General features: G+C 37.8%; 1 protein-coding gene across 4 annotated transcripts in view; it reads right to left on the bottom strand.

Moving 5' to 3' along the window:
* LOC140054060 (uncharacterized) overlaps positions 1 to 23642 on the bottom strand; it is a 58135-nt gene that overhangs the window by 20429 nt on the left and 14064 nt on the right. For 2 of the 4 annotated variants that reach the window (XM_072098884.1, XM_072098883.1), the window contains exons 20-55: positions 20625 to 20917; positions 19935 to 20110; positions 19404 to 19560; positions 18813 to 19025; positions 18611 to 18724; positions 17892 to 18023; positions 17302 to 17411; positions 16707 to 16978; positions 16352 to 16533; positions 15924 to 16123; positions 15404 to 15665; positions 14719 to 14853; positions 13993 to 14217; positions 13409 to 13517; positions 12451 to 12578; positions 11730 to 11897; positions 11492 to 11629; positions 10836 to 11059; positions 10327 to 10413; positions 9182 to 9333; positions 8589 to 8609; positions 8280 to 8440; positions 7868 to 8072; positions 7441 to 7700; positions 7116 to 7310; positions 6897 to 6983; positions 6667 to 6731; positions 3669 to 3875; positions 3070 to 3220; positions 2849 to 2963; positions 2494 to 2592; positions 1972 to 2222; positions 1384 to 1629; positions 999 to 1151; positions 694 to 810; positions 256 to 422 (exon numbers count right to left, since the gene is read on the bottom strand). In XM_072098884.1, the coding sequence (XP_071954985.1) occupies positions 256 to 422; positions 694 to 810; positions 999 to 1151; positions 1384 to 1629; positions 1972 to 2222; positions 2494 to 2592; positions 2849 to 2963; positions 3070 to 3220; positions 3669 to 3875; positions 6667 to 6731; positions 6897 to 6983; positions 7116 to 7310; positions 7441 to 7700; positions 7868 to 8072; positions 8280 to 8440; positions 8589 to 8609; positions 9182 to 9333; positions 10327 to 10413; positions 10836 to 11059; positions 11492 to 11629; positions 11730 to 11897; positions 12451 to 12578; positions 13409 to 13517; positions 13993 to 14217; positions 14719 to 14853; positions 15404 to 15665; positions 15924 to 16123; positions 16352 to 16533; positions 16707 to 16978; positions 17302 to 17411; positions 17892 to 18023; positions 18611 to 18724; positions 18813 to 19025; positions 19404 to 19560; positions 19935 to 20110; positions 20625 to 20917 (5977 nt within the window). The remainder of the gene's footprint in view (positions 1 to 255; positions 423 to 693; positions 811 to 998; positions 1152 to 1383; positions 1630 to 1971; positions 2223 to 2493; positions 2593 to 2848; positions 2964 to 3069; positions 3221 to 3668; positions 3876 to 6666; positions 6732 to 6896; positions 6984 to 7115; positions 7311 to 7440; positions 7701 to 7867; positions 8073 to 8279; positions 8441 to 8588; positions 8610 to 9181; positions 9334 to 10326; positions 10414 to 10835; positions 11060 to 11491; positions 11630 to 11729; positions 11898 to 12450; positions 12579 to 13408; positions 13518 to 13992; positions 14218 to 14718; positions 14854 to 15403; positions 15666 to 15923; positions 16124 to 16351; positions 16534 to 16706; positions 16979 to 17301; positions 17412 to 17891; positions 18024 to 18610; positions 18725 to 18812; positions 19026 to 19403; positions 19561 to 19934; positions 20111 to 20624; positions 20918 to 23642) is intronic. The other 2 variants (XM_072098887.1, XM_072098885.1) reach the window with 2 other exon arrangements.

A 23642-nucleotide genomic window follows, 5' to 3' on the forward strand; every position in this document is an offset into this window, starting at 1 on the left:
CTACGGAAATTAGAATAAATTAATCAAAAATACATCTATAGGAAAACCACTTGGATAAAATTATAGAGAATGATAGGAAAAGAAAAATAAATAAGTGCACACTTTGGCCAATAATCACCTTGATTGGAGAAGTCTTGTTGCAATATGTTACAAATATTCAGTGTTTGTGGTGATGAGGAAAAATATGAAGAAGAGCTTGAATAGTTGCAAAGAATGAGTGACATACATTGACAGTTCATCAAAACTGGTACTTACCCGTGATGAAAACTAAGAATACGATGCATTCTGATCACATGATGTATCACATGATCTGATAACATGATGTTAAGTTGAACATTTCCAAACTCTTCATTGTAGCGTGTAAGGTGAGATAGAAGACAACGATGAACCTCGACTAAGTTTGTCACTGGTTGAAGCAGAACCTGGCCAAGTACAAAATTGAAATACACATATTTAAAAACGTTAAAGAAAACACTAGAAATATAATTTATATCTAGTAATACATCATTACCTCGTAGGTTATGTTTTCATGCGTGTGTGTGTTTGTTTTTTTCTGTCTATATCTGTTAGTTATCAATAATATTTTAAGATGTCATTCAATTGTCATATTCCTAGGTCATATTAATTTATTGATAGAGTATATGCGGCAGATGTTTGCGCTCTCTGAGTACATATTAATCAAATTCTTCTTACCCGTACTGTTTTCTGTGACATAGAGGTCACAGGTCGTTGATATGTTCTTGATTCGATGGGAAATGTCACAAAATGGTCGTAGAGTTCAAATTCTTCTTCTTGTGTCATTGGAAAATGCTAAAAACAAATAAAATGTTGATTAAACATGGGCATATTGTGCCCTGGTATTTCATTTAAGCTTATTTCCTTGCATGTAGAATGATGGTAAAGGAGTAGATGTCCAATAACAAATGACAATGTATTTGTTGATCTGCAAATTATGTTTGAAAAAAGTTATGTAGAAGAAAGCTAAAACAAGAAGCTACCTTCTTCATTATATTCTCCATGTTTGTTTCTAACCATTTGAAGTCTGCGGTACGACAAATACGATCGGCAACTATTCTGGTAACCTCATATTTCCACAACGATATGACCATACTTGGTTCCTCACGGGATTCTTCCGACAGCCTCATAAGTCCCTACAAACAATATTACATTCCAGTAACATGATTTATTGTTTCAATGGGTGTGATTTGTACTTGTAGGTATTCTCATTAAAATGAGAGTGCAATGGCGTACGTACAACACAAGTAATTTGACCAATTACAAGGGAGACAGATCTAAACTGTCACCTGTGATTGGTTAAATTATTTGCATTAGGAGTTTTTTTGTGCATTTTTCATGCTTTATAAAAAGAGAAGAGATCCATACCTGGAATGCCTTTGTAATGTCTCTCAGGGTAAAGATGTAATGATATCTCCCTGGCATAGGCGATGGTCTGAGAACATTCTGAATACTGGTGAGGAGTTCGCAAGAACCGTTGACGATGCAGTCATGGAGCTCTTGTGACAGAGACTGCTGGTTGTTCTTGGTCATGTTGCCATCAAGAACAGAGTCAATGATGGCATGAAGAGAATTGTCTTTTGGTTCTGGTAGATAGAAGATGGCGAAATGACGCTGTGGAAGTGAACAAACTCTTTTGTCAGATAGTGGATAGGAGCCGGAAAAAGAAGAAGTGGGTAGGGATGGTTGGTTATATACTCAAGTAATGAAATATAGTAGGTTTATTTACATGAATTCTTATACCTGTGTCTGACACAAACACAGGAAACAATTTAATATCTTATCGATTTATTCTTGATTCTTGATATTTATTTTATTTCATTTCAAGCACAACACAATAAAGTAAAATTGCAACATTGTAAAACAAAGAAATGAAACAAGGACAACCACAAAAAAAACTTTAAATTCTTGATACAGAAATGTTTTGATTTGATACAAACTAGTCATATTTCTTACCAAAAGTCTAGTAGATATCAGACTGTTGTTTACACTTGGGTATTCATTGGTGGTCATCGACGCAAGGACGTGCAGTCCCTCGATGGTGCGCCACTCAAATGGCTTGTGAAGAGTAACCAGGGTCTTGTCGTCCATCAGTTGACGTAGTAACTCATTGCATCGTTGTACACCAAACTCATCAGGCGTTGGTAAACTGATGTCATCTATGAACATCTGAAGTCGTTTGTTGTCTTTGGCTCCATATACAAATCCTAATTTAGAAATTGTGTATATTAGACTCGCCATAGTCTTTATGGTATAGTTTCTTCACCAGTGCGTGGGTATTTATAATTAATAGGTATAGGTATGACAGGCTATGTGTGTATGCCAAAGCTTTATTTATAACGATATAGCTGTGTAAGTGTAAAATATGTGTTTTTTTCTCTTTACAAGTGTAGTTTAATAATTATTTATTAGGCAAATCCTTTACAATTATTTCATTATTTTCCTGAATAACAAAAAAAAAATAAAATCATATTATACCTTGCCTGTGCCAAATGTTGTTTTCCACAAACTGCTGTAGCTGACTGGCACTCGATGCTCCGGAAAATACTAGATGCTTACTGATCTGCTGCGGAGGATCTACAAAATAAATAAAAAATTATTTATATCATATAAATATTTTTATCTGTAAATTTAAATCTACAAAATAAAGAAATAATCATTTAAATAAGTATAATTCATCTGAAAAATCTACAACAATCACATTAGTCAGGACATAAAAGTACAATGCACTACATGAGTATGAAAACTGCCCCTTCTGGCCATCTTTGTTGTATAAGTATTGGTTTAAACTAAACCTATATAGGGAGTCAATATTGGTTTAAACAAAACCTACCTAGGGAGTCAATGAAGTCATTGATCATTGAAGTCTTTCCCGATCCTGGAGGTCCGACCAGTATCATGTGGAGATTAGAAAGGTTGGCAAACTCCAAGAGGACTCTTGCACGGATCTGGTGCATAAAGAGATTAAAATGTAAATATAATCAAGTGCATAACAATGGTACAGAAGTACGGTGAATACAGGTAGTAATATTGAATATAGAAACCAAACTTTACCGTGTCAACTGTGTCTATGACAAATTCTCCTAGCAAGTCTTGGTTGTCTGTGTAGGCAACTTCAGGTACCCTGGATATCCAGGGGTCCCATTCTCCAGCCTCATCAACATAGTAGTCAAACACAGAGATTTCATGATCATAGTCTGGTAACCTAGTAAATTAATATTTTTGAAATAATAATAATTTATCAAATCAAAATCAAAGGCTTATTTGTTCCATATATAATAAGGTGTACATAGAAAAATATTAACAAAATAATAATAATAGTTCATTCTTATATAGCGCATTAAGCAAGCTCTCAATGCGCTGCACATAAATTAAAATAGACGATAGTTCATTCTTATATAGCGCATTAAGCAAGCTCTCAATGCACTGCACATAAATTAAAATAGACGAGAAGTGGCAATAATTTAAATTAAGGAAAAGCTTGTTTGAAAAAGAAAGACTTCAACTGACTAAATCAGTCGTAAGTTAAGTATAAACATTCTTTCTACCATACATACAGTAGAACCTCTAAGAGAACACCTTTGGGACCCAACAAAAATAATAACCCAAATAGGTGTGTCACAAAGAAGAGGTTCGTCAAAAAATATACATACGCAGAGGTCAATGTTCTCAAAAGGTCACTGAAATTCTTGCGATCAGTTCCTTCAAGGAGGCTACCAAATGACCAAATAAGGCAAAAGAGGAAGAGCCTCTCAATGTGCAACTCTCCACCAATCGACACGTTGATCTCATTCAACATGGCTGACAGTAAGCCTAGACACATCTGGAACATTCCGACCTCACATAGGTACATCCTGGGCCTAAATGATAAAAAAGTTTAGTACATAAAATGTTATTAAAACAACATTATGATATATCATTCATAATGTCTTGACTCTTCTAAAATCATCTTTAACAATTTGTACATAAACAATGATTATAAATTCAGTACCAAATTTTAAGTAATTCCATCAAGATACCATAGTAAAAATATGACAACACAAAAAAAAGTACAACAGTTGAAATCAATCCCTTTTAAATGGATCATAGGGACACCCAGCATAGGGACACCCAGCATAGGGACACCCAGCATAGGGACACCCAGCATAGGGACACCCAGCATAAGGACACCCAGCATAGGGACACCCAGCATAGGGACACCCAGCATAGGGACACCCAGCATAGGGACACCCAGCATAGGGACACCCAGCATAGGGACACCCAGCATAGGGACACCCAGCATAGGGACACCCAGCATAGGGACACCCAGCATAGGGACACCCAGCATAGGGACACCCAGCATAGGGACACCCAGCATAGGGACACCCAGCATAGGGACACCCAGCATAGGGACACCCAGCATAGGGACACCCAGCATAGGGACACCCAGCATAGGGACACCCAGCATAGGGACACCCAGCATAGGGACACCCAGCATAGGGACACCCAGCATAGGGACACCCAGCATAGGACACCCAGCATAGGGACACCCAGCATAGGGACACCCAGCATAGGGACACCCAGCATAGGGACACCCAGCATAGGGACACCCAGCATAGGGACACCCAGCATAGGGACACCCAGCATAGGGACACCCAGCATAGGGACACCCAGCATAGGGACACCCAGCATAGGGACACCCAGCATAGGGACACCCAGCATAGGGACACCCAGCATAGGGACACCCAGCATAGGGACACCCAGCATAGGGACACCCAGCATAGGGACACCCAGCATAGGGACACCCAGCATAGGGACACCCAGCATAGGGACACCCAGCATAGGGACACCCAGCATAGGGACACCCAGCATAGGGACACCCAGCATAGGGACACCCAGCATAGGGACACCCAGCATAGGGACACCCAGCATAGGGACACCCAGCATAGGGACACCCAGCATAGGGACACCCAGCATAGGGACACCCAGCATAGGGACACCCAGCATAGGGACACCCAGCATAGGGACACCCAGCATAGGGACACCCAGCATAGGGACACCCAGCATAGGGACACCCAGCATAGGGACACCCAGCATAGGGACACCCAGCATAGGGACACCCAGCATAGGGACACCCAGCATAGGGACACCCAGCATAGGGACACCCAGCATAGGGACACCCAGCATAGGGACACCCAGCATAGGGACACCCAGCATAGGGACACCCAGCATAGGGACACCCAGCATAGGGACACCCAGCATAGGGACACCCAGCATAGGGACACCCAGCATAGGGACACCCAGCATAGGGACACCCAGCATAGGGACACCCAGCATAGGGACACCCAGCATAGGGACACCCAGCATAGGGACACCCAGCATAGGGACACCCAGCATAGGGACACCCAGCATAGGGACACCCAGCATAGGGACACCCAGCATAGGGACACCCAGCATAGGGACACCCAGCATAGGGACACCCAGCATAGGGACACCCAGCATAGGGACACCCAGCATAGGGACACCCAGCATAGGGACACCCAGCATAGGGACACCCAGCATAGGGACACCCAGCATAGGGACACCCAGCATAGGGACACCCAGCATAGGGACACCCAGCATAGGGACACCCAGCATAGGGACACCCAGCATAGGGACACCCAGCATAGGGACACCCAGCATAGGGACACCCAGCATAGGGACACCCAGCATAGGGACACCCAGCATAGGGACACCCAGCATAGGGACACCCAGCATAGGGACACCCAGCATAGGGACACCCAGCATAGGGACACCCAGCATAGGGACACCCAGCATAGGGACACCCAGCATAGGGACACCCAGCATAGGGACACCCAGCATAGGGACACCCAGCATAGGGACACCCAGCATAGGGACACCCAGCATAGGGACACCCAGCATAGGGACACCCAGCATAGGGACACCCAGCATAGGGACACCCAGCATAGGGACACCCAGCATAGGGACACCCAGCATAGGGACACCCAGCATAGGGACACCCAGCATAGGGACACCCAGCATAGGGACACCCAGCATAGGGACACCCAGCATAGGGACACCCAGCATAGGGACACCCAGCATAGGGACACCCAGCATAGGGACACCCAGCATAGGGACACCCAGCATAGGGACACCCAGCATAGGGACACCCAGCATAGGGACACCCAGCATAAGGACACCCAGCATAGGGACACCCAGCATAGGGACACCCAGCATAGGGACACCCAGCATAGGGACACCCAGCATAGGGACACCCAGCATAGGGACACCCAGCATAGGGACACCCAGCATAGGGACACCCAGCATAGGGACACCCAGCATAGGGACACCCAGCATAGGGACACCCAGCATAGGGACACCCAGCATAAGGACACCCAGCATAGGGACACCCAGCATAGGGACACCCAGCATAGGGACACCCAGCATAGGGACACCCATTCATTGTTTTACTGTTGCTTTAAAGCTCTGTCTACACTATCAAACTAGTTTGACAAAAATAAGTGTGATGTGCCCAAATATAGTAGTGATATTCCTAAATATGGTAGTAATATGACATCATGATGTCCACATATTGGCACATCACATTTTTTGTCACATAAAGTTTGATAGTGTAGACAGAACTTAAAAATACTATGGCACATCAATTCTTACTTTGTTTCATAGATGACAAAGTTAACAACTGCATCCATTGTTTTGTTAAAGGCTTTCTGTAAACACTGGAAGAAAATAATTAAAAGACACAAATTGAATAAAAAATCTGACTGTGACACAACAAAGTGAGTAGTGGTCTATGATAATATTACAAGAGGTGTATAACTATAGAAACAATGGCATTGACTGGTTTATTCAGGTAGGTATTCAAGAAGCTGCAATGCACTTACGTGAATCTCCTGTTGATTTCTGCCTTCCATCCAGGCTTGAGCAATTGGTCGCCAGCCGAGGATATCCTTGTCAAAATACACAATGCCCTGAAATAGGAAAATAATGACATTATAAAATAAGAAGCCATTTTACATGTGCAGACCCTCTCAATATTCCTATACAATGACAACATGTTGCGATAATAAGTTTAAAAATGACGCGAGAGGATGTGAACTTACCGCTCTAGAAATAGTTGCCGGTGAAACGGTATTAAGATCAGTCGTTTCAAAAAGCAATTTAATGTTGTCTGCTAAAAACAACTTGTCTCCATTTCGCAAATGCAAAACTTTATCACCATCTAACACACTGTTGAAGTTGTCAGCCCAACTTGGGGTCAAAGGTCCATCTAGACACAGCCAAGTTGTGCTAACATTCTAGAATTAGAGAAAAAATTCATTTTTTACAGTAAACTTTAAAGAAAAAGTTTTGAAAACGACATTGAAGTACAACATTGAATTAATGAATGTGATGTACATGTTGTTCAACTGACAATAATCTACTTACCCTATTAGCCTTTCTCCAAGCATTTGTAAACACACCATCAACCCAATCTCGATTTTGATTCAGATAACCAAACATTAACGCAAGATCATCAACAACAAGCGGATTTATTCGCTGCAATTTATGACTGACTGGTGAGATTGCTGAAGAGCTGCTCCTCGACTGTCGTGATTGGTTGGTTGATGAGATAGTAGATAGACCATCTACTAAAGTTTGTATGCAGGTAGATTTCCCTGTTCCTGGTTCCCCTGCCACAATTACAGCTAAAAGAAAAGGCAATAATGTATAAGTAAATTTAAATATTTCGTAAAAATGAAATAAAATTTGTTTGTATCTGAGTACAGGGTATACTTGAATAGTCTAATCAAATTAAAGGGTGACATCAATTAAACAGACTTCTCTTTTTAGAAGAAAACAAAAAGTCTCATACCATGATTGACCTGTGAGACTGAATACAACTGCATGATCTTATTGACCCATGGCGTGTGTGCTATCAAGCCATTCTCTTGAGCCTTTGCTATCATGGCATGTTCTGCGTTGAGGCGTGATCGATGAGAACGACTAGACTGAGGCAGTGGTGCTTCACCGGTACCAGTGAATATGTCTTTGATGACGTTGCTGAATATATAATTGGACTAAAATAAAGAATAAAATAACATTTGAATTGTGAATTAAAATAAACAAAGACAGAGGAACAAGCTACAGTACTGTAGATCACTCTTTCTTTCCACTCTCTTTCAGTATACTGGAGTAGCATTTTTTTTCCAGTTATTTTGAAATTGTATATAGTTCTTGTGATTATTCAAGTTTCACCTACAACATGGCCAGCTTGTGTTACTTACATCAGCTTTGAGTCTAGGAGCAATGATATGGTGCAGAGCCTGGGCAACCACTGTATGCTCAGTACGTGCAGCCGCAGTCATCGGGTTCGGCAAGCCTTGCTTACGAGGTCCTTGGTTCATACTTAAACCATCCTTCAGACTTCTGATTGTAACACTTGATGCTGAAACATCAGACAAAAAAATGTCAATAATACTGTAGTAAGTTGTAACTTTTAGTTAATGTGGTTATTTTACCATTATGAAGCACATCAAACAATGTTGATAATAATAATAATAATGATGACTTGATTATATTAATAGGATCCTTACCTTGCTTATCGCCAAGTGATGCTTAAAAGGTGTAGGGTAAGAAAATAAGTACATTAAATAAAATATATGAAAAGTGAAAACTACGAGAAATTAAGGATGTGATCCAATTAACTGACCCCAAAAAATAAATGAAGAGTAAACCCCTTGAAATACACAGAGGGTAGGAACCAATAAAATGTCTATACATCCTGTAGCATACATTACAGTGGCAAGTTAAGACAGTGCAACCATAATTACATAGCCATAACATCGGCAAGAGTTTGAGGCGAACTCGCGCCATGGTTCTGGTGATAGAAAAAGTTTTCTCGGATAATGACTATAAACCGTAGGTCCAGTGTACACATCTACTGTAGTACATCTTTCGGGATGAGTAGGGGGTTATCTCAGTGTACTAGTACATCACAGCCACTGTCCCCCACAGCCAGTCCAGTCTTTGACTGAACAGGTTACCCAGTATAAATAAAATTAAAAAAACTAAATAACACGCATTTATTGGACTCATTTCTGTACGTATGGTTATTGCCATATTGTCAGTCATAACTCTTTCCCTGGAAAGTCTTACACGCTAAGAGATTAATAAAGTGTATACTTACGCATTAAACTCTGTGTCTGGGCCAGTGATACTTGGCTACTAGCCCTTGAAAGTTCAGCACGTTCTTCTTTTGTCAATTTGCGTCCCATAGATGCAAACTGTACCACTGTTGCTATGGAACCTAAGGTAAATAACTGTTGATACTCCTTTGACCTAATAATAAGAACGAAAAGAAACTCATATTGAAATAAAACATACACACCTTAATATGAGAAGTTAGTTTGTGTTTGTGCTGCACGTTTTTTTTAAATTAAAAAATAAATACATTGCCTTTCATTCAGTTAGTTTATGAAAAAACACACAATAATAAACATCTATTTCAATAACTTTTAGGTTCGATAGATTATAATGAATACAGTTGACTTGTACAAATAAGAACTACATTGTTGAAGAACATATATTTTATTAGGTCACTAGAATTTATAAAGTACCCATTACCAGTACATACACAGACAGAAAAGTTTATCTCAAGCTTTGTCTACACTATCAAACTAGTTTGACAAAAAAGTGTGATGTGACCAAATATGGTAGTGATATGCCTAAATACGGTAGTGATATGACATCATCATGTCCATTAGGGGCACATCACATTTTTTTTCACATAAAGTTTGATAGTGTAGACAGAGCTAAACATAATGATAAATGTATAAATACACTACATGATAATTGTGAATGAAAATGGATCTGTGATGAGGTGTTTATAAATAAAGAAATCAACACAAATACATGCAGTCTACAGTCTTCTGAATTAAAAAAACACAATGAAGAAATATGATGATAGCTAAAGGCTTGTCAATGGTGCATGCAAAGTCTGAGAGATTCTAGTGGCACTTTGGAATCACAAACAAAGTTTCACTTTAGTTGGTTACTAGTATTTTAATTTAGATACAGCTTGGTTCCCACTAGCGACACAACGCAAGGACATAACGTAATGTAAGTGATTTGACCAATCACAAGCGATGGATTATTCGAACAGTGGCTTGTCATCAGTTAACTTTTTTAGTGGGAACCACGCTTAACCTAACCAATGTGTTCAATTTAAAGTGTTCAAAGTTTAATTTCATGAGATATTTATCATGATGAAAAGTTAGAAGTAAACTACACACACAGCAATGACATTCACAAGATCATCAATCATCTTCATACCCTTCAATCATGTGCCATGTTTTAACGGCGTGTAATAACGATGCACATGTAGAACTCAAACTAATAAGGTGCTGCTCCTCGGCAGGTCTGTGAGTGAAAGCATGCATGAACAGGGAAACAAAAAGAAAAAAACAAACATATATAATATAAAAGCTACTAAAATTAAAAATCAAGTTTAATTAGAGATTGTTTGGGATTGAAATAATGAAATAGATAAAATTATACAAGGCGCTTCCATTTAAAAATCAGGTTTGGGTGTTTTTACTTCTTTATTAGAAACGATGTGGCAAAACAAATTAAAAAAAACTGGCAAAAAAAGAAAACATAGATAATATGTGACTAAATGTGTGCATATGGGTGTGGAAAAAATTGTGTAAAATAGTGTGCTGTATGTTGGGAGGTGATGACGTACGGTAATATATTATTTGATTGGTGTTTCATTTTTTTACAGATTTTTTTGAATCAGCGATCAGCAAATAATGAAAACAAAAATCATTTATGTTACGTACAATTGTTCCTTGCACTGCTGAATAAAAATCTTGAGTCTATCCGCAAGGATCTTAGGAGCTTTGAAGCCGTAACCTGCACATTTAGCCTTCAGGATCATAGCCATGTCAGGAACAGGTAGCGAGATGCTGCGGAACAACGTCTTCACGTCGTTGCCGATTGGCCTACTATTGGCATTGGTGTTGTTGACGGTCATAAACAATGCTGTGTTCTTACTCACAACAATCTAGAACAGTTGGATGTTTAAAATCAATATTTTATATCTAATCTTAAAATTGTAATCAAAATATGTTAAGCCCTTTGATCAAATTGGAAAAGCACTATATAAGCAATTATTTATTATTATTATTATTAATCAATTATTGACTACTACCAATCAATCAATCACTCAAACAGATACTATAATCATTCAATCATTTACTTATTCACTAAATACATTATTTTTTTTTATATTGCCTTTTTTTGTCTTTCATAAAGTTGACAATCCTGTTCACAGACAAACAGAACAAGAGAATATTTTGTTGTTAAAATACTCTCAAATTAGTTTGACCAAAAAAGTTTGATATGTGGTAGTGATATGACATCATCATGTCCATATTTGGGCACATCATATTATTTTTGTAACATAAAGTTTGATAGTGTAGACAGAGTACAATACCTCTTCACCAGTGGAAACAATGCACTTGTTTAAGCCTGACCTTAAGGCTCCAATGATACCTTGACAGTAGTCCATTACCATGGCAACAGCATGTGGCTGAAGAAGCTGGAACTCATCCAGGCATGCCCAGCTACCATCCTACAAAAAATAATATTGATGACCGAACCAATCTATAATAAAAAACTTACACAAAATGGATTTTATTTGATACATAAAATAACAAAATACAGTATCTTACCATCGCCAAGCCTTGCATAATCTTGCCTAAACTCTGCGGATCACTGTGAGGTGAGCAGGCAAACATAGCCAAGAAGCGGCCTAGGGTTGCTGCTAGCCCCTTGGTTGTCTCTGTCTTACCAACTCCAGTACCTCCAACCAAAGCACATCCCTTCTGGTTTCTCATGCACTGAAATTACAAATTGTGATGAACAATTCAGAATTGGTGTAACATATGAAGAGGTACTCATTTCTGTGTTGGTAAAATTGCCCACAGTTTACTCTTGTGCTAGATGCCAAATATTTAAATACATTCGCATCATCAAAGACTACACCAATCCAGGAATGTTAGTAACGAAAAGGACTATAAACTGTAGGTCTAGTGTACACATCTAGCTCATGTGCACTTAAAAGAACCTAGTACATCTTTCGAGACGAGTAGGGGGTTACCCCGATGTACTAGTACATCACAGCCACTTATAATAACTGGGCACTCTGGGAGACCAGTCTTTGACTGAAGAGGTCACTCAGTATAATAAAATAATAACACTATACAAAGTATATTACTGTAGTATATTGATATTGCACTCAAAGAGTATTCTATCATATGAAATGTCTTCTGTTTCAAGATAATACATTAAAACTGTATACTACTGTACAAAGGGTAACAAAGATATAGCAAATATTGTCAGATTAAAGACGAAGTAATGTTTCTCTGACAGCCAATAAAGACATGTTAATACCATAGTCATCGTGATAAAGCATCTCTCTGTAGTTGGCGTGAGAACCAATGATGAACGAGCACCATAGAACTCACTGCCATAGGCATACTTGTTCTCAAGGATGGTAATGTATGGTGCAATCTTTCCATCTAAAAAATCAAAACAGATAAATTAAAATTTTGGTAAGTTCACAAAAGTGCATAATAAAGCTGGAGCAAGTAAACAGTCTAAACCGAACAGTTCATACTCCATGTGATATCCATGACAATTTTTTTTTTTTTTATATATTTAGGAAAATTCATTCACTATCCTTCTTAAAGGTGGCAATCCTGTTCACAAGACAAACATACACAAGATGCTCTACATAAACAAAGTCGTATTACAAGTCTTTGGGAGTGGAGTTGTAATTTGTCATTAGAAAAATCATGACAGGACCCTTGATAGCCATGCATCATAACCACCCAGCCACAGGACCCTTGATAGCCATGCATCGTAACCACCCAGCCACAGGACCCTTGATAGCCATGCATCATAACCACCCAGCCACAGGACCCTTGATAGCCATGCATCATAACCACCCAGCCACAGGACCCTTGATAGCCATGCATCATAACCACCCAGCCACAGGACCCTTGATAGCCATGCATCATAACCACCCAGCCACAGGACCCTTGATAGCCATGCATCATAACCACCCAGCCACAGGACCCTTGATAGCCATGCATCGTAACCACCCAGCCACAGGACCCTTGATAGCCATGCATCATAACCACCCAGCCACAGGACCCTTGATAGCCATGCATCGTAACCACCCAGCCACAGGACCCTTGATAGCCATGCATCATAACCACTCAGCCACAGGACCCTTGATAGCCATGCATCATAACCACCCAGCCACAGGACCCTTGATAGCCATGCATCATAACCACCCAGCCACAACTCCACTTCACTTTGTGTAATAAAGATATTATCAAATTACTTGTGAATTCATGGTAGAATCGTATGCATCTTCGCCATTCAAAATCTCCTAGTTCCCTTAATTTTCGACTGGCCATGTGATCCAGTGTGTCTCGAAGATAATGTGATTGCTGAAAATAATCAAAAAGAATAAAACATCTGATTAAACAATTTCTTACGAAGCAATGGAAAGTACTGTACAGAATGGAGACACAGGAGAGAGAAGCCAAATAGCCACAGAGTCATTAAGGCTGCTGGTGGCTAATAGCCACAGAGTCATTAAGGCTGCTGGTGGCTAATAGCCACAGAGTCATTAAGGCTGCTGGCTAATTATGGAGACACAGGAGAGGCCAAATAGCCACAGAGTCATTAAGGCTGCTGGCTAATTATGGAGACACAGGAGAGGCTAAATAGCCACAGAGTCATTAAGGCTGGTGGCTAATTTCGCGGCCTCCTCCTTAACTAATCTTTATTTACAAAAAAAAAACAATTAAATTATACCACAGTATACTGTATATGGTATGTTATTGAACAAACAAAATTACATTAAAAAGAATATAAAACATAGCACCCAGTTGTTGAATTAAGAAAAAGAAATTCTCTTACAGCAATCAAACTTTCCAATCGTTGTCGATGAAGGAACGTCATGCACTCGTCAGAGTTCTTCCACATTCCACGTGACAAAACAGCTGAGAGTCGCGATACGTTGGTTATAAACTTCTTGTAGGTGTTGGGGATGGCTTTGCGGTCATTACGAATCTCTCCAATACCCACTTCACACTCCTTTGTCCAATACATTAGCATTCCGAGACGGGCGACTTGACCCGGATACTATGAAGGCAAATATTGCATACACTTTCATTGAATAGTTTAAAATGAATGAAATAGAAAGAAAATATATGAACTATTTCTCTACCATCATTTGTTTTGTTATTTAAAGAGCTTTTAAATTGACTTCTGCACTCGCCATGTTGAATTACCACCTTTAATTCACATTTTAAGAGTTAACTTAAGCGGAGGTAGAATTGGACATATAACTATGGTATTGGTAAACAAAATAAAGCATTAAAGGAATATTATAGTAGTGGAGCTGTAGCTTGGTGCTTAACATGCTTGCCTTCAAATCCCAAGGTCCAGGGTTCAATCCTGACCTAGTGCCAGGATTGTAACTCACGACTGCACTCTCTAAACCTCAAATGAGATTTAGTTTGTAAGCATGACAATGATAGTTTATCCATCCTGTAATTGGCAATTTTGGCTCGCTGTCGGTTGGGTATGTATTAAAATAAAAATAAACTAACTATTAAAGAGAAGTAAGTAGGCTTAACTAACCTTAAGAGCCAAGTCTTCCAGAGCAATACCAGCTTCAACATCTTCTATCGTGTTGCAGACCAAAGAGTAGATTGTAACACCAATGGAATCCTTTAACTCTTTTAACCATACCTCAACTCCATCAGACAGAGTAACCTACGTAGTAATAGTAACATTATACATCTAATACATAGGGTAGGAGGCACCTGAGTCCGGCATTATGCGCGTTATACATTGATCTACTAGAGACGGATACTGGTATGCAGAGAGATGAACTGGATGTAACAATGGCAGATATGGAGGAATCTAGTCATATAAGTTTGGGTATGTTCCGGACTAAGTAATACTTACAATGAGTAATACTATGAATGGCAGATAGGAAGTTTTGGAAGAATCTAGTCATATATAAGTTTGGGTATTTCCTCAGCATAGGTTGCATCTTTTGTTATTTTGTTGGGTTAATTAGTATTTATTTCATGGCTTAAATCTTTTCTTTAAACGATGCTTTCAATATACTGTATTTTGAAGTCTTTACCAACAAAATATTTGTTAGTGCCATATACAGTATTTCTGTTTTGGAAATAGGCTAGAACATTAAGTATGTCCTGGATTAAAGTAAGTAAGTACTAAGTAAATCCAGAATATTTTTATAGAAACAAATATTTTAAATGTGCTTTATAACAGCAGTGTTAACTGATCCACTCACCTCATTCTGTAATGATAAAGTTTCTCCATCTTTTGAAACAACTGCTACAGCATGATACTGTACTCCTCCACCTTCACCTTCTTGGCTAAGTCTACCAGCTGCTGCTGAGCCCATACCATTTGTACTGTTCAGCAGATGACATGGGGAAGCCTCACGGGAATGGTGGTAAGGGGTGCGGCGGTGAGGTGACGTTGCAGTGCTTGACAAATTTGGTGTTAAGGCTTTTTCCAGTTTAATGTCATACACATGATTGAAAATGCATCTGAGAATATAAAATGAGAAAAATTATGAAATAAAGATTTTTGATTGAATACTAAATAAAAAAATAACTATAATTCCTCCCCTGTTGTACAAAATAGATTTTTATATATATATTTTTTTTTGTTAAACTTTCTTTTATGAGGGTGACTCGAAACAGCAAAATCTGACATACATGAGAACATATATAAATATAAACATAAGTATTACAAAAAAATTATCTAAAAACAAAAGTAGAAAGATTATGCCCTCACGAACTTACCTAAGATGCGGCTTGACGGACTCTAGATCATTAGGTCGGCTAAGAACAGCTAGTAACACCGGATCTGACATGAAGTAGAAACGGGGAAATGCTTTCCTTTTGTTGTCAAGGTAACCAACGAGTGACTTGAAACAGATCTCAAGTTCTTCAAAGATATGTCGCAGAACAACACCTTTAGGTACATCGCCGCCATACGTACACTGAGTATCAAAACAATTATGATTAGAAAGACAAACAAAAACAATAGTGTGCAATTATTAAAATATAAAGCTCTGTCTAAACTATCAAACTAGTTTGACAAAAAAAAAGTGTGATATCCCAAATATGTTAATGATATGCTTAAATATGGTAGTGATATGCCTAAATACTGTAGTGATATGACATCATCATATCCATATATGGGCTTTATATAAATCTACAGCTCTTACTTGTAAAACATTCCTAGTGTCATAGGCTCGCTTCATAATCTTGGTCCAGCTTTTGTCAATACGATTAAACCTCTTTGCCTCCTGAGGGAGCTCTTTAGCAGTCTTCGGTACGCTGAACACGGCCTCTAAGTATAACCATAGATCTTGTACTTCTAGCCATTGCTCTAATACCTCAGCAACACCTAACATGCAGAATAAAGTATAAAAAGTTTATAAAATGCTGTACACTATTAAACACTACTACTACTACTAAAAAAAAAATAAATAAAAGTAAACTTTATCCTAGATATTCAATTCAGTTGGATGCCAGACATTTTTTCTACATTTTCAGGTTTTAGCATACAAACATACATACCTTTAAGTTTTTCAGCCCAGCTAGCTGCCTCTTCTCTAAGTGGGCCGATATGTCGTGATGTAAGCATGTTAGCTAGCAGAGCTTGAGCATCTTCTAGCTGTTCAAGTAAGTGTTCAGAGTTGTCCTTCTCAAGGTAGATAGGGCCTCTGTTCTTGTAGTTCTTGAACATAAGTACCTGCTCAGTCCATTCTTCCTCGGTGATACGTAACTTTACTTCTAACTCAAGTTCCTTACTGGCACAGTGACAGATTTCTTCAATCTCTCCCTGATTTCTATAACAAGGTAAATATTTGTATTATAAGCATTATGCAATTTACAACTAAGTAACTAGGATCTAAATCTAATTGTGCGGTGTAATATTTCTGTTTTTTCGGAAATTCTGGTATTCAGAATGTGTTTTTAATGGTGACAAAAGAATTTGGGACCTTTTGGACCTTGAGAAAAGTCTGGTTTTGGAGTTGACTGTACCTCAAAGTTCAAAGGACTGGTTAAGCTGCTTTTGTAGGCATCTAAAGGCACAGTTACTTAAAAACATTACAATGATAAACTATAGACTTTAGTTTAAATGTTGAAAACACTTAACACAAGAACTTACTGCATGAGTCCAATATCTAAGATGTGACTTAGTTTGAACACATTTGCTTCTAGCTGGAATGAGCTGCCAGTCACTGACATAACTTGTAACCAATGGCGGTTCCTTATTTCCTACAACAAATAATGGGTATGTAAAAAATTAGTAGTACTATATGAAAATAGATGTATTTGTATGCATCTGGTTGTCAATTTTTATCATGGTTCTAATTATATTTCCACATTTAGTTACCTCTTAAAATATTATGTGTAGTTACAAGTGAAGAATGATTGAATTCATTCATATTGTGTTACTAATACTTAGACTTAATAAGCTTTGTGACAACAAAATGTGATGTGACCATATATGGACAAGATGATGTCTTATCACTACCATATTTGGGTACATCACACCTTTTTTATCAAACTACTGTAGTTTGATAGTAAAGAAAGAGATTTAAGCCCTGTCTACATTATCAAACTTTTTATGTGACAAAAAAAATGGCTATATGGATACAATGATGTCATATCACACTTTTTTCACACTAGTTTGATAGTATAGACAGAGTTTTAGTGCTGTAAAAAAGTCTTAATAATTATTATAATTTGAATTACCTTTGATGCCAGCTTGTGTAGAATAGGAAATACATCAAGATAAAACTGAATAGAATTTTTCATTTCATTGTAAGCATCCCAATCTTTCAACTTCTCAGGTAAATTTTGACATTCTGACCAATAACCTTCAACCTAGAACAAAAAAGTCATCTATTAAAATGTGGAACCATAATTACATAGCCATAACATCGGCAGGGGTTTGAGGCTCACTCACTCCATGGTTCTGGTGGTAGAACGAGTCTTCTCGGATAAGGACTATAAACCGTAGGTCCAGTCTATACATCTAGCTCGTGTGCACTTTAAAGAACCTAGTACATCTTTCGAGAAGAGTAGGGGGGTTACCCCGGTGTATTAGTACATCACAGCCACTGATCACCAACTGGGCCCTCTGGGAGACCAGTCTTTGACTGAAGAGGTTACCCAGTATAAATATAAATTTCAATTTCAATCAATCAAAAATGTGCTTTGAATTTAGTGTGATTGAAAGTTTAAAAGTCCTTAGAATATAACTAAATGACAGAATACAAAAACAGAGTATAATAAATGTATATATAACTTTTATGGATGAAAATTTCTTTAAAATAAAACATGAGTAGCTACAAATAAGATCAAATATTTAGCTTTCAAAATGTGTTTTCTTTATTTGGAGTTTTATTCAATCAATTCAGTGCATCTTCTAGATTGCTTTAGTTTTGTCTAGCAAATAAAAAATTGTTTACTGTTTGAGTTGCGTTAGGCAGGTCAGCTTCAGCCCACAGACGATCTCTAAACTCGGCATCAAAGGCAATGAACTTCTGGAACAATCCATACAGCAAGCCAAGGAGGTCTAGTTCCTACATTAAATAAAATAAATAAATTATTACTAAAATTATAACTAAATTTGTTTCTTTTACTACTTTGATTACGAAAATAGAACCTTACTTCTCCTGTTTTGTCCAGCTCAGGAAACGGCTTACAATTGATACCAAAGAGTCTGGATACAGAATCGAGGGTCTTTCTTTTTGAATCATAGAGTTTGTAAATCTCTAAGAACTCATGCAGTCTAGAGACTGCCTCAGCTGGCTGCACACCGGGCATTGCAGGGCCTTGAGAATCAAAACTGTTACGGAATTGGATTACTTCAACAACAAACAACTGAAAAAGAAAGAAATTTTCATTTTGTTACTATCAATTTCTTTTTCTTATTTTGGTAGGATAGAATAGACAGATGCCTTTTTCACTCTAACTCCTGTGAATACTGTTCTTGCAAGCTCTCCTCATATGGCAGCTTCAAAGTGCAGAACAGAGCAGTGTAAATGGTTCTTTTAATTGCTTTTCTTCTTTTTCTTTGGTTATCTTAGGATATTTTATGGATCATTTAAAGTGCTTAGAAACATGGTATTAGGTGCTAAGACTACGATTATTATTATTTAGCAGTATAGCAGTTATATTCAAAAGATGCTTTTGTTTAGGGTTTATTTTAAGTTGTGATTGTGTTGGGAGGTGCCTACTCTATGGGGTTTATTCAATTACCTTGACTTGCTTATCAAGCTCTTGTTCAAATGCTCCACGTCTTTCTTTCAATAACTTGACTCGACAACTTTCAGCAAGATCAATCACATCCTGCCATCTGTCACGGAGGGCGTTTACTTCTTCGACTTCACTTCTTGGAAGACGCAAATTATAGCTCCTACATCAAATAAGAAAGCCGTTTTACACTATACTATTAAATATAGTTAATAAAAGTTCAGAGAGAAATAAGATTTGTCGGATTCGACGGCTCATTCCATCATTGCACATATATACAGAGATCCAGCAATCAAGCTCTTGCACATTCCAAAGCGAAAACATAGCTGGGGTGATCGGACATTCAGTACTGCTGAATATAGGCTATGGAATAATCTGCCATTACATATTAGGAAATGGACATCTTTGAAAGTTTCAAGTCACTTCTAAAAATTTTTCTTTTTTACAGCACTATGAGCAATGATTGTTAGAAGAGCAATTTAAAAATGGAACAATTGATTGAGTTAGAATAGCAGATAATGAATGATGACTACTTACCTTAAATCAGTGTACATAGTCTCAATTGGTAGGTATATTGCATCTATTTTGTTTTCCATGTCCCTCACTTCTTCCAATAAGTTAAGAGCACCATTTAGCTGATCTAATGTTTTAACCTCTGATGACAGACGAGTAACTACGTTCATTCTGTACATTAGAGCTTGGTCGAGTTGGCGCTGAAAGATTATACAAAAGTGAATGAATAAAAATAATAAAATATAAATATATGGATAACCATAAAGGCAGAAAACTCTGGAAAGTATTAATGTTTATGGCCTATACCCCACATGGGGTCAAAGGCTTGAGTATGTTTTAAAGTAAAATTGTGGATGTTAATACTTAAGTTTGTTATTATTTATTTATACTGTACCGGGTGATATCTTCAGTCAGACACTGGTCTCCCAGAGGGCCTAGTTATAATCAGTGGCTGTGATGTACAAGCACACCAGGGTAACCCCCTTACTTGTCTCGAAAGATGTACTAGGTTCTTTAAATACACATGAGCTAGATGTATACACTGGAAATACGGTTTACAGCCCTTATCCGATAAGACTAGTTCTACCACAAGAACCATGGAGCGAGTGAGCCTCGAACCCTTGCTGATTTTTATGACTACAGTACGTTCCACTGTCATAACCATTGAGTCACTCAGTCACTAACCACTCAGCTTGTCACTCAGCATGTACTAACCTTAGCTTCTTCATGTAAGCTCTGAGCATACAGACTTTTCCACTGCACAGCAAAACCATACAACGCATCCTTGATAGGACTTGTTTGTAGACAGATTGACCCAACAGGCAGCACCTTGGGAATAGCTTGAATCTTGTCCTCAATGTGTAGAAGTCGCTCCACCTCTCGCTGTATGGCGTGCATTCCAGGGTCATTGCTGATGAATTCATAGTATGTCCCGTGCATGTTGTCTTGCCATAGGAAGTCATAGAAGCGAAAGTGTAAAACGTGGTTGTCTATAATTTTCTGTAGATCTGTAAAGAAGTGAATATCCAAAAGATTTAAAGTCTTCATCAAAAAATTACTTTTTGTAAAAGTAATCTGCGTGCACAAATGAATTACTATAACAAAATTAAGTAATCAATGAAAGGGTACTATAGTTTTGTTATCATACATTAGAGATATATAAAACAATTTTTTTGTAGATCTGTAAAGAAGTGAATATCCAAAAGTCCTTGTCAAAAAATTACTTTATTAAAGGTAATGTGTGTGCACAAATTAATTACTATAAAATAATAGACTAAAACATTTTAAAAATACAGCAAATTCACTAAAGAAAGAGTACAATTAATTGTATTATCATAGCCTACTTTTAGATCTTTTAAACTATTTTAAAATTTTAATGTTCTTCCAATTGTCTATTGTACAGTAATTCAAAGAAAAAAGGAGGATCCTACCATATAAGGAATGAATTAGGGTCAATTATCCTACCATATAAGGAATGAAGGGTCAATTATCAAGGAGGATCCTACCATATAAGGAATGAAGGGTCAATTATCCTACCATATAAGGAATGAAGGGTCAATTATCCTACCATATAAGGAATGAAGGGTCAATTATCAAGGAGGATCCTACCATATAAGGAATGAAGGGTCAATTATCAAGGAGGATCCTACCATATAAGGAATGAAGGGTCAATTATCCTACCATATAAGGAATGAAGGGTCAATTATCAAGGAGGATCCTACCATATAAGGAATGAAGGGTCAATTATCCTACCATATAAGGAATGAAGGGTCAATTATCCTACCATATAAGGAATGAAGGGTCAATTATCCTACCATATAAGGAATGAAGGGTCAATTATCAAGGAGGATCCTACCATATAAGGAATGAAGGGTCAATTATCCTACCATATAAGGAATGAAGGGTCAATTATCAAGGAGGATCCTACCATATAAGGAATGAAGGGTCAATTATCCTACCATATAAGGAATGAAGGGTCAATTATCAAGGAGGATCCTACCATAAGGAATGAAGGGTCAATTATCCTACCATATAAGGAATGAAGGGTCAATTATCAAGGAGGATCCTACCATATAAGGAATGAAGGGTCAATTATCAAGGAGGATCCTACCATAAGGAATGAAGGGTCAATTATCAAGGAGGATCCTACCATTCAATTTAAATTCAATTCAATTCAAGGAACATTTATTCACGTCCAAAAGACAAAAGTAACAAAAACAAAATGGCAAGTGATAAAACAAGAAAATGGACGAAGGCAAATCCCAAAAAGATTACAATCTTGTGACGGGATTGCCTTTACAAAATATTTAAATTAAGAGAAGAAAAAAAAAAATATAAATAAAGAAAATAAATTAATTAAACAATAAAGAAATACAAAATATATATAAAACCAGTAGATAAAAGTTGGAATAAAAAATAAAAAAAGAATAGAAAAAAGTACAGCTGCATGGCATATAGCGAATATGATGACAAATGAATAATAAAGATAGCAAGTCACGGAACATGGAAACAACGACCATATCAAACAGATCGATCAGTAATGAGACAAAAGGTAATTTTTTATGTTATTATTGAATGAATAGCGGTTAGCAGCACAGGAAATTGAGGGGGGTAAATTGTTAAACAAAAGAGGTCCAGAATATCTAATGCTATGTTGAAAATAATTGGTGTTATGGTTAGGGATATATATGTTATTTCTTGTTCTAGTATAATATTTATGAACGGTATTATTAGGAGCGAAAAGGTCGTTAAGATGGCAAGGGAGAAGTGAGTGAGTGGCCAAAAAAACAAAGACACCTTGCTGGGATAGGTTAATGTCCGAGAGTTTGAGAAGATTGAGTTTGGAGAATAAGTGGGAGGAATGTGACAGTGGATGAGCGCCAGATATAGTCCTGATAGCTTTTTTTTGTAGGATAGAGAGTTTAATGATGTTTGAAGGGTAAGTGTTGGCCCAGACAATGTTACCATAGCTCAAATAAGGAAGGATGAGTGTGCAATAAAGGGTCCTGAGAATATTAGTTGGGAGGAAGGAAGAAAGCCTAGAAATGATCCCAAGGTTCTTAGACACTTTGTTCTCAATTTCTTGGATATGGGGTTTCCATGAGAGAGAGTTGTCGATGATAATGCCAAGAAATTTATTATACTTAACAGAGGGGATTTCTTGATTATCAATAACGACTTTAAGTGGGGACACATCAATACCTCTAGTCAACTGCGGGGTTCCGAATAGGATGTAAGTACATTTATTATGATTGAGGGAGAGTTTGTTGGCAATAAAGTACTGGGACAAGGGGATAACGTTGGTATTAAAGGTGTCAAAAAGAGTTTGGATATTTTTGTTGGCATGAAAAACTGTAGTGTCATCAGCATATAGAAAAAAATTTAGCAGGTTTGAGGTTCGGTGGATATCATTAATGTAAAAGGTGAACAGAAGCGGGCCAAGTAAGGAGCCCTGGGGAACGCCACAGGTAATAGGGCAAAAATTAGAAATAGAGTTAAAATATTTAGTACATTGGGAGCGGTTAGTGAGATAGCTTTTGAAAACGTTTAAGGCGGGTCCTCGGATTCCATAGTGAGACAATTTAAAAAGAAGAATATTATGATCAATGGTGTCGAAAGCCTTGGAAAGGTTGATGAAAAGTCCGATTCCAAATTGACGATTTTCGAATGCATGAATAATTTTGTTAGTGAGGTCGATCAAAGCATGGAGGTGTATGTCCTTTTCTAAAGCCA

This window comes from Antedon mediterranea, chromosome 7 (genome assembly GCF_964355755.1).
Source record: "Antedon mediterranea chromosome 7, ecAntMedi1.1, whole genome shotgun sequence".
In the NCBI taxonomy this organism is placed as follows: Eukaryota; Metazoa; Echinodermata; class Crinoidea; order Comatulida; family Antedonidae; genus Antedon; species Antedon mediterranea.